The sequence below is a fragment of the Globicephala melas genome, chromosome 15 (genome assembly GCF_963455315.2).
Source record: "Globicephala melas chromosome 15, mGloMel1.2, whole genome shotgun sequence".
Lineage (NCBI taxonomy): Eukaryota > Metazoa > Chordata > Mammalia > Artiodactyla > Delphinidae > Globicephala > Globicephala melas.
The window spans coordinates 37,113,044-37,129,522 of NC_083328.1; the positions used below are offsets into that span (position 1 = coordinate 37,113,044).

Consider the following 16,479-nt stretch of genomic DNA (forward strand, 5'->3'; position numbering starts at 1 on the left):
TCCATAGTTTTGCCTTTTCCAGAATGTCTTAGAGTTGGAATCATATGTATGCAGTCTTTTCAGATGGGCTCCATTCACTAAGCAGTATACATTTAAGGTCTTTTCATGGCTTGAAAGTGCATTTCTTTTTTATTTTTGAATTTTATTTTATTTTTTATACAGCAGGTTCTTGTTAGTCAATATATGTCAATCCCAATCTCCCAATTCATCCCACCACCACCACCACCCCCCGCATTTCTTTTTATCACCGAATAGTCCACTGTCGAGATGGTCCACAATTTGCTTATTCATTCACCTACTGAAGACCCTTTGGTTGCTTCCAGTTTTTGGCAATTATGAATAAACCTGCTATAAACATCTGTGTGCAGGTTTTTGTGTGGACATAATTTTTCAACTCACTTGCGAAAATGAATACCTAGGAGCATGATTGCTGGATCATAGGGTGAGAAACTGCTAAACCGTCTTCCAGAGTAGCTGTTCCATTTTGCATTCCCACCAGTAATGAACAAGAGTTCCTGTTGCTTCACATCCTCGCCAGCGTTTGGTGTTGTCAGTGTTTTTGATTTTTAGCCATCCTAATCGGTGTGTAGTGGTAGCTCATTGTTGCTTTAATTTGCAGTTTCTTAATGACGTATGATGTTGAGCATCTTTTCATGTGCTCATTTGCCATCTCTATATCTCCTTTGGTGAGGTGTCTGGTTAGGTTTTTTGCCTATTTTTGTATTTGGATTGCCTGCTTTGTTATTGTTGAGTTTTAAGAATTCTTTGTATATTTGGATAACAGTCCTTTATGTGATTCATGTTTTGCAAAGATTTTCTCCCATTCTGTGGCTTGTCTTTTCATTCTTATAATTGTGTCTCTTACAGAGCAGAAGTTTATAATTTTTATGAAGTCCAACTTATCCATTTTTTTCCTTCATGGATCTTGCCTTTGGTATTGTATCTTAAAACTCATCACCAAACCCGAGGTCATCTAGATTTTTCTCCTATGTTATCTTCTAGAAGTTTTATATTTTTTCATTTCACATTTAGGTCTATGATCCATTTTGAATTAATTTTTGTGGTAGGTCAGTGTTAAGATTCATTTTTTGCATGTGGACGAGCAATATTGAGCACCATTTGTTGAAAAGCTTGTCTTTTCTCCATTGAATTGCCTTTGCTCCTTTGTCAAAGATCAGATGACTGTTCTATATGAGTCATTTTGGGGCTCTCTATCCTATTCTATTGATCTATTTGTCTATTCTCTCATCAATATTATCATAGCTTTATAGTAAGTCTTGAAGTTGGGTAGTGTCCGTCCTTTAACTTTGTTCTTTTTCTTCAATATCATGTTGGCTATTTCGTGTCTTTTGCTTTTCCACGTAAACCTTATTTATTTATATTTTTAAACTTTTTTAAAAATTTTATTTATTTATTTAACTTATTTTATTTTTGGCTGCATTGGGTCTTCATTGCTGCACGTGGGTTTTCTCTAGTTACGGCAAGTGGGGGCTACTCTTTGTTGCGGTGCATGGGCTTCTCATTGCGGTGGTTTCTCTTGTTGAGGAGCATGGGCTCTAGGCGCGCAGGCTTCAGTAGTTGTGGCTCACTGGCTCTAGAGCACAGGCTCAGTAGCTGTGGCACACAGGCTTAGTTGCTCCACGGCATGTGAGATCTTCCCGGACCAGGGCTCGAACCCATGCCCCCTGCATTGGCAGGCGGATTCTTAACCACTGCGCCACCAGGGAAGCCTCCACGTAAACTTTAGAATCAGTCTGTTAACATTCACAAAATAGCTTGTTGGGATTTGGATTGGGTTTGTGCTGGACCTATGATCAAGTTGGGAATGTTCGGCATCTTAATAACACTGTCTTCCTATCCATGAACATGGATGTCTCTCCATTTATTTAGACTCCTGATTTCTTTCATCAGAACTGTGTTGTTTTCCTCATATAGATCTTATACATACTTTGTTAGAGTATTCCTAAGTACTTAATTTTGGGGAGTGTTAATGTAAATGGCATTGTGTTTTTAATTTCAAATTCCAATTCTTCACTTCTGGTATATAGCAATATATAAAATATAACAACTGACTCTGTAATATTAACCTACCCTGCAACCTTGTTACAATACCATATTAGTTTTAGGAATTTGTTTGTTGTCTATTCTTTGGGATTTTTCTAAATGGACAATCATGGCATCTTCAAACAGAGAAAATTTTATGTCTTCTTCCCAATCTGTACACATTTTGTTTCCTTTTCTTATCACATCATTGAGGACTCCAGTAAGATATTGACTGGAAGTTCTTCATTTCTGTTACAGTGTTCTTAATTTCTAGCATTTCCTTTTGGTTCTTCCTTGGAGTTTTCATCTCTCTGATTACATTACCCATCTGTTCTTGCATAGTGTTCACTCTTTCCATTAGAGCCCTTAGCATATTATCATAGTTATTTTAAGTTCTCAGTCTGATAGTTGCCAATCTCTGCCTTATCTGAGTCTGGTTTTATTACTTGCTTTATCTTTTCAGACTGTTTTCCTTGCTTTTAGCATGCCTTGTGATTTTTTTGGTGGAAACTGGCTACAGTGTACTGGCTAATAGGAGCCGAGACAAATAGGTCTTTAGTGTGAGGATTTGTGTTTACCTGGCTGGAGTTGGGGTGTGTTGACTGTTTGTGAGGTTTCAAATTCCTCTGGTGTCCTGGTCCTTTCTCTTCTGTTGCCTTTGGTTTCCCTAGAAGCTCCTCCTTAAATAGAGTTTGTGTCCACAGCCCTCTCAGTTGTGATCCAGTGTTATTATGCTGGAGTCCTGTTGATTGGGTGGGGGAAAGGTTCAATAATCCCATGAGTAAGTCTCAGTTTTTTAGTGGGCTTACAGGAAGGCTGGAGGGGACTGAGTGGCCTACCTGTCCTTCCCCAGGTCTGGTGAAGTGGTTTTCCTTGAGGGCAGGCTTCTGTCACAGACAACAGAAAGCTCTGGGTGCATTTCTAGTTGATTATTTCCGCTCTCCCTGCTTGAAACCTGAAGGCTTTTTTTCTTGGATCTTCTCTCTGAGAGCCTGGTGCAGCTCCTGCAGGAAACTCTCATCAAAGTGCAAGCACGCCCAGGACTGGTGCCCCAGGAAGTTTTAATGCCCAAGCTTCCAGGCTCAGTGTCCAGCAGCCACTCTGCATGTGTTCTCAGGCTCTGCAGCTTCTGCTCAGTGGGAGCTTCTCTGTAATCATCTGCCTGTCCAGTTTGGGGACAGAGGTTTGCCCTGTGACCTGGATTCTCCCATGGGACTTCACTTGGCCTTCAGTTTGTTCTTCACTTTCTTGTTGTGAGGATGGAAATCATGACTTCCAAGCTCTTTATGTGTCAGAGCAGAAACCGGAAGTCTATAGATGTATATTTTTCTGAGATAACGCTAATATACAACAGAATTCACGGACTGTGAGACTCCAGTTCAATGAAGTGTGACGATTGTAACACCTGTGTGACCACCACCCAAAATAAGACATATCACCTGGAAGGTTTCCTCATGTCTCCTTCTAGTCAACACCCTCCTCCACCACCCTCAGAGGCAGCCGCTGTCATGATTTTTGTCACTGTGGGTTAGTTTTGCTGATTCTAACGCTGCACATGGAAGTGTCACATGTGCCGTGCGGATGTCCTCTGCTCAGCGGAACGATGCTGAGTTCCACCCAGGTGGTTGTGTGCATATGGAACTGACTCCGTTCTGTGGGTGAGAAGAACTCCATGGTACTGAAGATACTCTCCTGTTTTGTATAGAAGCTTCATTGTGTCAACATCCCCGTTTCACATAAACCCATCGTGAATTAAGTTTTGTGTCTGATGTAAATGGGGCCCCAGTTTCACTTCTTCCCACACGCTTATCTTATCAGCCCAGCACCATTGATCGAAAAGGCCACCCGTTCCCCATTCAATATCAGTGACATCGTGGTCGTGAATCAAGTGGTCCTGCAGTTCTGGGATCTATATCTACTCTGTTCTGTTCCTTTTATCTTTGTGTGCATCCTTCCCCAATGCATGGTCTTGGTTATTACAGCTCTAGAGTATGTCTTGATGTTGGAGAGGATGAGTGAGCCATCTTTGTCTTTTTCCTCTAAATTTTCTTGGCCATCCCAGGTCCTTTCCCTTTTCATATTAACTTTAGAATCAGACTGTCAATCTCTGCAAGAGGTAGGGCCGCTGGCATATTGATTTGGATTGCATGAGGCTATAAATCAAAATGGATCTAATTGATATCTTAACAATCCAGAAACATGACACATCTCTCTTTAGGGCTCTTAAAATGTCTCTCGGCGACGTTTTGTACTTTTTGTTGTATTGACTTTGCACACCTTTCTTTAAATGTATCATCAGTGGGTTTTGGTTTTTTTTTTTAATTCTATAGGAAATTGTTTTGTGTTTTTTATTTTCCAATTACTGGTGGATGATATTTAGAAATACAGTAATTTTTGCATATTGATTTTGTGCCTCACAGCCTCGCTGAATTCATTTATTCTGGTGTTTGCAGAAGATTTTTGTTTTTCTATGTATGTGATCGTGTCACCCACAAGTAAAGTGGATTTATTTCTGCCGCGAGCTCAGCTCCGTCCGGAGTCCTGCAGTTTCCCGCGTGTCCACCAGAGGGAGCGCCTGGCTTGAAAAGCAGAGGCCCCGTAGCACCTGCCGGGCAGGGCTGGACAGATGCTGGGGCAAGAGGGACTCGACGCCCGGCCACCCCTTACCTGCCCACTGGGTCGCGGTCGCAGAGTGGAGGTCCGACTGCAGCTGCGTCCCTGGCCTGGGACCTCCGAGGAGCAGGCGGCACTGCGCGTGGGCGTGGGAGGTGGACAGCTGGACCTGGAGTTCTGGGGTCTGCAGACTCTTCTACGTGTGACCTTGGCCTCAGTTCCCACGGGGAGAGGATGATGAGCTGGGCCGGACCCAGGGCTGCTGCAGTGGTTCTTCCTCCAGGCCCAGCCTGTGGTCTGCGCCCTCCCTGCCAGGAAGGGTCATGGGTCAAGGGTCAGAGGGCGGGAGGGCAGGAGAGCCTGGGATGTGGGTCAGTTAGGGTGGCCAAAGTCCTCACTCAGTTCACCACACCACCTGCAGTCAGGTACTGGCCGACCAAAGGTCCTTCAGGTTGTCCTGGGGGCAGGGTGGGGTTAGGACCAGGATGCCAGGGAGTCAGGGAGTCCCCATCCTCTGCCTCGCATGCCTGGGCTCGCCTGGCATGCCTCCCCAGGCCGTGGGGACACAGCATGTCTGGCCAATTGGGGCTGCCCCCTGGGCCGGTATTCCTGGCTGGTGGTCTCTGAGGGACAGTGGGGGAGGCTCTGGGGTAGGGGACAGGCTGTAGGGAAAGGGGGGCAGCAGCCCTGTGCTGTGGAGTTACCCAGATACAAGTCCACACATGGGACCCCAGGCACCGACTCACAGTGTGGATTGCACACTGAGCCCTTGGTGACTTACTACAAAGATGCAGTAACCATGAGAGTGTGGTATTAATGGAGGGTAATGTACAGATCAATAGAACAGTAGCCCAGAAAAAGACCCACACGTACATGGTCACTTGTTTTCAAGAGAGGGTAAGTGTGGCCTTCTTAACAAATGTTTCTGGAACAACTGTGTCACCTGTGTGGGAGAAGACAAGAGACTTGATGCTCGACTTGTAATTCATTCCAAATGGATCTTACACTTAAATGTAGAAATTAAAACTGTAAAACACCCAGAAGAAACCATAGCAGAAAATCCTCATGACCTGAAGGAAGGCAGAGGGGACTCAAAAAGCACTGAAAGAAACAAAAAGTTGGTAAATGGGACTTTGCCAAAATTTAAAACTTACACTTAGAGTGACACTGTTAAGAAAATGAAAGTACAATCCCCTAACTGGAGAAAAATATCTGTAATGCACGTATCTGATAAAGGACTTGTATACAGATTTAGAAAGAAAGGAGGGAGGGGAGAGAACTCTTACAACCCTCTGAGACAACACCCAACATGATTTAAATGGGGAACAGCTTGTGTAGATACTTCCTCAAACATGAACCACAACCAAGAAACACCTGCTCACCCATCGGGAAAGTGCAGATGGAAGGAGACGCTGCCACACACCCTCTGAAATGCTGGAAAGTCACGGGCTCTGCCCACAGTCTCCCCCACCTTCCTCTGAGCCGTGCAGTCCAAAGCCTGGGCTGGGCAGATTCGGGTGGGAGTTGTGCTCGCCCGAGAGGGGGTCACGCTGCAGAGAAGAGGCGAGGGTGCTGCTGAGCGAAAAGGCTTGTGCTCGGGAGAGAGTAACGGGTGGGAGATGGTGACACGTGAGCACTACCCAAACAAGTTGAGCGATTAGGGACTGGAACCGGGTTTCACCTGCCAGAGAGGGCTGCCGGCAGGTGAGGGGATTGCAGTAAACCCCGCAGTGTGGAACTGGGACTGGGGAGAGCTGGTGGTTTCAATATAGATACTGAACTGTAGATGTGGGGTGTGGGAGCCCGTGTGTGCTCACGTGTCAGCCCGTGTGCGCATTCCCTAGCTATATCCCAGGAAACCCCAAGAGCCTCAGCGTCACCCATCACAAGGTTCGGTTTCTAAGCACCATTTGCCCCCGAGGCGCTGGGCTCCCTGGAGAAGTGACGGGAGGGGCCTGGAATCCTCTTGTTCAGGGAAACATTCAAAGAGAGCTGAGACCTCCACAAAAAGACTTGAACAGCACCGTTCACAGCAGCCCTATGTTCATGCGCCCAACAGGAAACAGCAAGAAGTCCCCCCGCAGGTGCGAGATGAACATCCTGAGGTGCAGTCCTGCTACCCAAGTGCAGACAAGGCAGGACAACCCACCGTTCACGAGTGTTTGGAACCACCTCCCTGGGCACCAGGTGCTGCCTGGGTCACCCTAGGACTGAGTGGGACCGTGAGACTAAGGGCTAAGGGGCCACACAGGGCATGCACTCTGTTGATGAAGTCAGTTCCCATGGGGTATAGGGAGTAGTCTCCCCACTGCCGTCCAGGCTGGACGTGAGCAGCTGAGGGACGGGATGGGGACCCGAGGGAGCCAGCTTCTCGCCTGGGTGGGAGGTTCCAGATCATCAGGGGTGGAGGCTGGAGTGACCCCTGTGCTGGTGCATCCAAGGTGGAGATGTGAGTCTGAAGTAGAGTGCAGCTTCACGTAGACGCAGGTGGATGCGTATAAAGTTACCATGGCTACGAGGATACACACCAGTCAGTATACACACAGCCTGGCTCTGTCAGCCATGGGGGCCTGAGGGCAATGACGCCCCAAGAGCAACGAGCACATCCTGTGCCTGGATCTGGGTCTCTAAGTCCTCCTGCAGTAAAGGGAAGTGGTCTCCTCGGAGAAATGATGCTGGGACCGATTCTGGGACTGAGGCAGGAAATACATCAAATGAGCCTGGGGACTCTGTCCCAGCCCAGAGGGGCCCAGGGAGATGAGACAATTAAATGTCAAGTGGGGCCTGGACAGGGGGCCTAGGACAGACAGAGGACACTAGGGGAAAAGTAAGGAAATGTGAATAAACTATGGACTTTAGTTAAGTAATGCATCATATTGGTTCATCATTTTAACAAATGACTCATACCAATGGAAGATGTTAACAAGAGAGGAAGGGACTTCCCTGGTGGTCCAGCGGTTAAGACTCCGCGCTCCTAGGGGGCCTGGTTTCGATTCTTGGTCAGGGAACTACTAGATCCCACAGGCATGCCACAACTAAGAGTTCGCATGCCACAACTAAGGAGCCCTTGAGCTGCAACTAAAGAGCCTGCTTGCTGCAACTAAGACCCAGCAAAACCAAATAAAACAAAACAAAACAAGAGAGGAGCTTGGATGAGGAATACACGGGTGCATCTACACTAACGTTGAAATTTTTCTATAAATCTAAACTTGTTCTAAAAAATTACATTAAAAAAAAAGAAATACAGAATACAGTTTGAGGCCCAGACTGAGCCCAGTGGAGATAGCTCAGGCCCTGTGACTGGAGTCTCTGTGCCAGCTCGCCCCCCTGCCCAGTGTCCCTGTCCCCAGGTCCCGTGGTCTCCATCAGTCAGGCACAGCACCAGCTGCCCAGCTGCCCTTCCTAACCGTCCTCTGTGCGGCCAGGGCCTGATGACAGAGCTGATTAGGGCCTCTGGGAGGGGCCGGGACTTTCCTGCCCCTCCCTCCTTCCTGCCCCAGCTCCCAGCCCGGCTCCTAAGCACACGCTTGTGGGTCCCTCTGAGATCTTCTAGGTCAGCCACCCCCTCTTAGGTGGGGGGAAACTGAATCCCGGGGTAGGGTGGAGAACTGCCTGATGATCCACAGGGTGGGGGAGGGGGGCACAGACTTGTCTCCTTCCCGCCAGCACCAGGCCTGGAGCCGCGGCTAAAAAGCGCATGCTCCACGTTTGACCCGGTGACAAATACGCATAAGGATGACAGTGACACCACTTCTGTGTACGGGGCCTGCGCTGAGCCTGTGAGGACCACACACCTGAGAGGGTGGCCTTGGGGGAGGAGACCTGACCCATCAGCCAGGCACAGGGTGGGGGAGGGCGGAATCGGAGCCCAGGCTGCCCCTCCTAGGGCCCAGGAGGCCTGGGGTCACCCTGTGTGGAGGGCGGAGGCAGGTCTGGAAACACCCAGGTCCTCTGACTCTGGGACCCCCAGGGCCATCCCTGGGTCCCACTTCAGGGCCCTCACCTGTCCCAGCTCAATTCACTCCAGCACTGGGGACCCCACTCCCCACCTGCACCCCATCGCATATGTGGGGGGCAAAAGGATGGCCCCTCCAAGATGTCCTCATCCTAATGCCCGGAACCTGTGATCCTGCCAGTTTACAGGGCTTCGCAGATGTGCTTCTGGTGATGAGATGGGAGGTTACCCTGGGTTACCTGATGGGCCCAATGTCATCATGTGAGTCCTTAAAAATCACAGACTCTTCCCCAGCTGTGGTCAGAGGAGCCAGGAAGAAGGTTGCAGTGTCAGAGAGCTGCACCACGTGGCTTTGAAGATGGCAGAGGAGCCAGGAGCCCAGGAACGCAGTGCCTCCAGAGGCTGCAAAAGTGAGGAGACACATTCTCCCCTGGAGCCGCCAGGAAGAGCACAACCTGCCGACACTTGACTTTAGCCCAGGAGACCCATGTCAGACACATGACCTCCAGAACCATAGGGTAATAAATGTGTCGGTACACGACAAAGTTTGGTAACTCCTTCCAGAGGCCATGGGAAAGGAGCACACCACACTTCCCCGCAAGGCTTCCTACCTGCAGGGCTCAGGCCTGCTGCCTGGAAGAAACGCCACAGGCACCCATGATCCGCTGTGTAATCTGGGTGGGGTGGGGGAGGTGGCAGCACAAACTGAAAATGCAGGGCCCCTTGTTAAAAAATTATTCCAGATCCCAAAACGGTGACAGCAGAGCAGTGAGTGGGCACGAGGCCTTCTGAGTGTGGGGCTCCAGGTGGTGGCACAGCCCACGGGCCAATGAGGCCATCCTGGCACTGTTGTGTGGTCCCCTGGACGTGGTCTCTGTGACATGATGCTGTTTCTGTCCCCATTTGAAGGCAAGCAGGCGGAGGCACAGGGAGGGGCATCCTGGCCCCAGCGATGCCCTCCTGGCCTGGGGCGGTCTCCTGCAGCCCATAAGCCCGGGGCCCCGGAGTGCAGGGCCCTGAGCACCCAGGTGCCATCCCCTAGGGAGGATGCTGGTTCAGCTTGGCCCTTCTCTGGGGTAGAAGCGCCCCCGAGCCCTGCCGCCCCTTTCCAAGGCCCAGGGTGCCCCCGACATAGAGAACCCACAAAGCGGGGGCGCTGCTTGCCTCAGATCTTGCTCCAGTTAGGAGCTTCCTCCGGGAGGCCATCATCTGCCCATCCTCGGGGGGAGCAGCCTGACGCCGGGAGGGGGGCTGGGGCTGGGGCTGTGCCATGACCCTCTCCTTCTCCCTCCCCCAGGCTGCATCTTGCTGTGACTCGGTCTCTACTGAGTGACCCTGGGATCCGCCAGGGCAACAGCAGCCTCTTCCAGCCATAGAATAGCTGCAAGGGCTCGCTCAGGATGGGGAACCCCGGGGCCCTCAGCACCCACCTTGCCCGATGGACCCTGGCCCTCCCTACTCTTTGTCCCAACGTTCCGGGAGCCCATCTGCAGGGACCTTTGTCTCCAGCCCTCAGCACCCCAGGCTCTTTCTCCTGCCACCACCCCCTGCAGTGACTGATCCCCCTCCATCTGGCTGGGCAGGGTCCTGGTGGTCAGATCCATCAAGGGCCATCTGCACAGAGGTGGATCCTGAGAGAGCAGAGCCCTGGGGCCTGAGTTTGGTTGGGGTCTGTGAGGGCACAGGGCCAAGAAGGAGGGCAGGAGGGGTCTGGAGAGGGCCAGGTGCCCCTCCCCCTGCCCTGTGGTCACCCTCAAAGGCCTGCCAGCAGCGGGAGCATCAGCGTGCTCGCCTGGTCACTCCGAGGCCCTCACGTTCTCCCACCAAACTGTGCAGCCATGGCTGTCAGTGGGCGCGTTCCGATCCAGATGAGAGGATGCTGCAGGAGACGCAGCCAGTGTGGAGGGGGGGCAGGGGGTAGATTTAGAGCCTAGGCCTGGGATCCTGGTGTGGCAGGAGCTTGCCTTCAAGACTAGACAGGGGGGACTTCCCTGGTGGTGCAGTGGTTAAGAATCTGCCTGCCAATGCAGGGGACACAGGTTCGAGCCCTGGTCCGGGAAGATCCCACATGCCGCAGAACAACTAAGCCCGTGTGCCACAACTACTGAGCCTGCGCTCTAGAGGCTGCGAGCCACAACTACTGAGCCCATGTGCCACAACTACTGAAACCCACACACCTAGAGCCCGTGCTCCGCAACAAGAGAAGCCACTGCAATGAGAAGCTCGCACACTGCAATGAAGAGTAGCCCCCGCTCGTCGCAACTAGAGAAAGCCCACACGCAGCAATGAAGACCCAACACAGCCAACAATAAATAAACTTATTAAAAAAAAAAGACTAGATGGGGGTTGAGCACGCAGAGAATGAATTCATGTGCTGGCTTCTGCCTGGGGACCTCAGACACTCAAAAGAGCATCACTCTCACCATTAAAAGAAAACAAAAAGTCAGACAAACTGCAAGCTCACAGCTTTTCTTGAAGTCTCAGGAACTGGGGCTGCAGGGCAAACAACCAACCTGAAATCCAAGGCAAGAGAGAGACAGCACAGGGCTCGCTCTCTGGGAAGTGACAAAGAAGAACCCACGAGCCCAAGAGCTGGCTCTTTGAAAAGAAGCAAAGTGGATTAAACGTCATCCAGACTATACTAGAAAAACAGAGAGAAGACACAAACCCCAACGCCCGGAAGGAAAGAGGGGCGTCATTGCAGACCTGCGACATGTCCAACTGATAATGAACATTGTCAATAATCCGTACCCAGAAATTTGAATTGAACTAAGTCATTGAGAGATACAAACTACCACAAAAACACTTAAGAAGAAATAGATACACTCAGTAGTCCTATGTCTATTTTTAAAATTGAATTTCTAGCCCCCCCTCTCCCAACTGCCCAAACAAAACTTCAAACCCAGGTGGTTTCACTGGTAAATCTACCAAACATTTAAGGCAGAAATAACATCAAACCTACATAATTTATTCCAGAAAATAGAAGAGGAAGAAACGCTTCCCAAATGATTTGATAAGGTCAGGACTACTCTGTCTACCAAAATTAGACAAAGACGTTATAGAAAGGAAACTACAGACCAATATCCCTTATCAACATAGATACAAGAATTAAACAAAATATTAGCAAATTGAATGCAGAGAAATACAAGGGAGATAATACATCATGACCAAGAGGAGTTTTGATAAGAAAACCAAACAGAGACATTATAAGAAAAGAAAACCACAGACCAGCATCTGTCCTATAAAGAGACACCAAAATACTTAATACAATTTTAGCAAATTGAGTTCTTAAGAATATAAAAAGAATGACAGATCATGGCCAAGTACAATTCATTGCAGGAATATAAGGTTAGTTTAACATGTGAAAATCAATCAAGGTAACTCACCATATTAACAAACTAAAACAGCAAAAGTATTATCGCTTCCTTAGATGCAGAGAAACAATTTTACAAAATTCAACACCCATTTGTGGCGAACAGAAATTCTCAGCAAACTAATCTCAACAGTGCGCTCTAGTTAAAATGCGCGGAACTGGAGAAAGCCTGAAATAGACGTACACAAGGCCAGGTGATTTGTGAGAAAGATGACAAGGTAATTCAGTGGGTAAAAGGATGGTTTTTTCAAAAATGTGTTAAAACAGCTAGACACCTTGATGGGAAAATCAGAGCCTGGGTCTGACCTAATATCATACACAACTCAGAGACTCAGAGATGTCCACAGCCAGACAGAGCATTGCTCACACCCCAGACAAACTGCAAATCAACACACTTTCTTGATCCCATTAGAGACCCGAGGTTACAGGGCAAACAGCTGACACAAAATCTGGAGGGGGCAGGGCTGAGCACTTGGTCACCTGGGACGGATTCTGCTATAGCCAGGGACAGGCGGGCCCCAGAGCCAGGTTGGTGTCCTGGGTGGGGACAGGGCAAGGCTCCCTTAGGGCACAGGAGGAGCCACTTGGGTGGCGGTGTCGGGGGAAGCAGGGGTCCAGGATGCCGTAGGGTGAGGAGGTGGGCTGGAGGCCCTGGGTGACGAGCAGGCCCAGGGGAGAGTAAGGAAGTGGGGTCGATGGACGGACAGGGACAGTGGTGCTGGGTCTGGTGGGGAGTGTCCAGCGAAGGCTGGCACTGGCCTCTCCTGTCATCTCCCCCTCACTTCCCTCTGCGGATGGCACTCAGATCCCCAGATAATAAGGTTCCACTGATGGCAGAGTTAACTGCTCAGATAACACCCAGAGATGGACGTTATTTGACCTCACTGAGGAATCGGTTCTGCCATCGCAGGGTGGGGGGTAGGGATGTGTGGCAGGGCCCCTTCCTGGCCAGAGGGACTCGGGCACTGGGTCTGAGTCATCCACTTCCTCCCTCTGGATTGGATGACCAGCATCCCTCCCCTGACCCTGTCCTGCTCTGTGAGGATAAGAGGCAGGGAGAGAGGGCTGGGCAAAAGCAGCTGGGCCCACCGAGGTGAGAACCCCCAGCGGGACCCCAACATCTGGGTGTCACTGTGGAGCAGGGTGGCCGAGCCTCAGATCCGGAGCACTGAGGCCCCAGACTCCCTGGCCTGGACAGAGCCCCTGATCACCAGGGGCCCCGATTCCACCTCCACCCCACACCCTGCACCCCATACCCTGCAGACCCCACACCCTGCAGACCCCGCACCCCACACACACCCCACCCCACAGAACCCAAACCCCACAGACCCCCAGCCAAGCTCCAGCTGCCCCTCCGCGCTCCTTCCAGATGCTCCATCTGCTGGTGCTGGCGCTGCCCCTCCTGGTGAGCCTGGTCCATGCGGCCGCTGGTGAGTCCTGACCCTGGGCCCGTTCTGTCTCTGTCCCCTCACCCCACCCCCACAAGCCCAGGGATGGGTGGGTGGGTTCAGAGAAGCCCAGGGTGGTGCTGGCACAGGGAAGGGCTGAGCCCGATGGCTGGGTCGTGTCGTGTCCTGAAGGCACTTCCTGCCCCAGCCCCAGACCAGGCCCTGCAGCGAGCAGGCATCGTAGGGGGACGGGAGGCCCCTGGGAGCAAGTGGCCCTGGCAGGTGAGCCTGAGATTCAGCACCCAGTACTGGAAACACATCTGCGGGGGCTCCCTGATCCACCCCTGGTGGGTGCTGACCGCGGCCCACTGCGTCGGACCGTGAGTCTCCACAGGGCCTGGCGGGTAGGGGTGGGCCTGGGGCTCTACTCACGCTCCTGGGTGTCCCGGAGGTGGCTCAGCCCCTGAGTAGGTGGCCCTCTCTCTCCCCAGGCAAGTCCAAGACCCCACAGTCCTCAGGGTGCAGCTGCGGGAGCAGCACCTCTATTACCAGGACGAGCTGTTGCCCATCAGAAGGGTCATCCCCCACCCCAACTACTACATAGTTGAGAACGGGGCGGACATCGCCCTGCTGGAGCTTGGGGACCCCGTGAACATCTCCAGCCACGTCCATCCGGTCACCCTGCCCCCTGCCTCGGAGACCTTTCGCCCGGGGACTCGGTGCTGGGTGACAGGCTGGGGCAACTTGCACAGGGGACGTGAGTGTCAGGGACTGCTGGAGGGGGACTTGGGCACATCGCGGCTCCACCACCTGGGGTTTCCTCTGGGGAACAGGGTCCCAACCGGCCAGCTCAGGGCGGTGATCCCACACTCTCCTGATGCAGCATCCTTCCTCTCCTCTCACCCCCAGAACCCCTGCCACCGCCATTTCCCCTGAAGCAGGTGAAGGTCCCCGTCGTGGAAAACAGCATCTGTGACATGAAATACCACACTGGCCTGTACACAGGGAACAACATCCCGATCGTCCGGGACGACATGCTCTGTGCCGGGAATAGCAAGAGGGACTCCTGCCAGGTGGGTCTCGCGTCCCCCTGCAGCCCCCAGCCGCCCAGGCCTCACAGCCACCGCTGACCCCTCCCCTCCCCAGGGCGACTCCGGAGGGCCCCTGGTCTGCAAGGTGAATGGCACCTGGCTGCAGGCGGGTGTGGTCAGCTGGGGCGACGGCTGTGCTCAGCCCAACCGGCCAGGCATCTACACCCGCATCACGCACTACTTGGACTGGATCCACCAGTACGTCCCCAAGGAGCCCTGAGCCCGGTCCCCAGTGTTGCCACCTGGATCAGCGGAGAAGCCAGTCCCCTCCTGTCCCCACACCGCTGCTTCCTGCTGAGGCGGCATCCTTCCCCACCTTCCCTGGCCCCCTGCCCTGAGCACCCCCTGTTGACGCCCCTGCCCCGAGCCCAGGGAGCAGGCAGTGGGCACTAACGCTTATTAAAGATCATGAAAAGCAGATGTGGTCATCGCTGTGTTTCTGGCTGTGGGTGTCGCTGAGGGAGAGGGAAGGGTCCAGGGCCCAGCCAGGTGCAGCCACCCTCTCTGTGGGTCCCCGGTCCCTGAGCAAATGCCTTGCTGTGGGGATGGCCCTCACCCTGCCCCTTGTGCCCGGGGCTGACTTCTCTGCACACTGGCTTGTGTCTCTTTTTGGTGAGTGGCATCGTGGTTTCGGGACAGATAAAGAAACACGGGCCATTTAGATGATTCTCGGGGCACCAGGTACCCAGCAATGGGGTCAAGGGCCGGAGCATCACCCCCCTCAGCCAGGTCCCTCCATTTTGCTTTTGCAGCCTGTCCCCTCCCCCAGCGCCACCCCACCCATCCCAAGACCAACAACCAGGACTACCCAGCCCAGGGGATGGCCCCCGGGGAGGGCTGGCAGGCAGTCCTTGGCATGCGAGGCTGAGGATGGGGACTCCCCGACTCCCTCTGCCTCCAGGATGACCTGGAGGGCCTCTAGTTGGCCAGGGGCCAGGTCTTGACTGCAGGCGGTGTGGTGAACTGGATAGGGGCTGTGCTCCGCATCCTTGTTTCTACACAGAAACTAGTCAACTGTCCCATCCTCCTGCCCTCTAACCCTTGACCTATGACCCCTCTCTAGCAGGGAGACTGCAGGCCAGAGGCTGGGCCTGGGGGAAGAACCACTGCCGCAGCCCTGGGTCCGGCCCAGGTCAGCATATTCTCCCTGTGGGAACTGAGGCCAAGGTCACATGCAGGAGAGTCTGCAGACCCCATCACTCCAGGTCCAGCTGTGCCCCGCCCCGAAGCCCACACCAGGGCCGCCCACTCTGGGAAGCCCTGCAGTTCCAGGAGCCCCCACCAGAGGGAGCCCTGGCACCTCCTGTGAGGGGCTGGGCAGGTGGGGAGTGGGGGAGGGGCTGGGCAGGTGGGGGTGGGGGAGGGGCTGGGCAGGTGGGGGGTGGGGGAGGGGCTGGGCAGGTGGGGGTGGGGGAGGGGCTGGGCAGGTGGGGGTGGGGGAGGGGCTGGGTGCAGCCCTGGGCCCTATGCTGGGGACTCACTGCCCACCCGTGTCAGAGCAAATAGGCCCCGGCCTCAGCCAGGTAGAGCCCTGGATGGCACCTCCCACCACCTAGCCCAGCCCAGAGGCAGCTGAAGAGCGTCAGGGGCCTGCCGTCCCAGTGTCGCTGGGCTCCTGCTTTGCTGCATGGAGAGAAGGGCTTGGACCCTAACCTGAAGCCAGCTCTGCGTTGGGTACAGCCCCCCATTGTGTTCACAGCCACGGTCTGTGAACTTGTGGAGGATCACAAGTTCTATCCTGACCCAGCCCCCTTCTGTACCTGCTCTCACGGGGAAGGGGTGACTGGGGGTCTGTACACTAGGGCTGCGGCCGAGAAGCCAGCAGGGCGTGGGGCGGGTCTAGGGTCAGAGCCTTCAGGTAGGGAGACAGCAGAGAGGAGGGTGGCCCCTGCAACCCCAGGTGACTGCCCAGCTGGGAAGCGCTCCCACGGGGGCCTGCCCCCTGCTCCCACAGCACCCATTCCTGCTGGAAGCCCTGGCAGAAACTTGTTCCTAATTGGTTCAGTCCTTGTTTCT

General features: G+C 53.0%; 1 protein-coding gene across 1 annotated transcript; it reads left to right on the forward strand.

Moving 5' to 3' along the window:
- The first annotated feature begins 13,353 nt into the window (after positions 1 to 13,353).
- Positions 13,354 to 14,683, forward strand: LOC115861630 (tryptase-2-like). Its single transcript, XM_060284698.1, has 5 exons — positions 13,354 to 13,398; positions 13,565 to 13,752; positions 13,864 to 14,129; positions 14,282 to 14,445; positions 14,519 to 14,683. Exons 1-5 carry the CDS (start codon positions 13,354 to 13,356, stop codon positions 14,681 to 14,683), a joined length of 828 nt encoding a protein of 275 aa, XP_060140681.1.
- The last annotated feature ends 1,796 nt before the right edge of the window (positions 14,684 to 16,479 follow it).

What these genes read in the sequence shown, in the direction of transcription:
- LOC115861630 (XM_060284698.1), top strand. Translation starts at nt 13,354, where the DNA reads ATGCTCCATCTGCTGGTGCTGGCGCTGCCCCTCCTGGTGAGCCTG. An exon ending in TGCCCCTCCTGGTGAGCCTG is followed by an intron (nt 13,399 to 13,564) that starts GTCCATGCGGCC and finishes CGTGTCCTGAAG; the next exon opens with GCACTTCCTGCCCCAGCCCC. An exon ending in GCAAGAGGGACTCCTGCCAG is followed by an intron (nt 14,446 to 14,518) that starts GTGGGTCTCGCG and finishes TCCCCTCCCCAG; the next exon opens with GGCGACTCCGGAGGGCCCCT.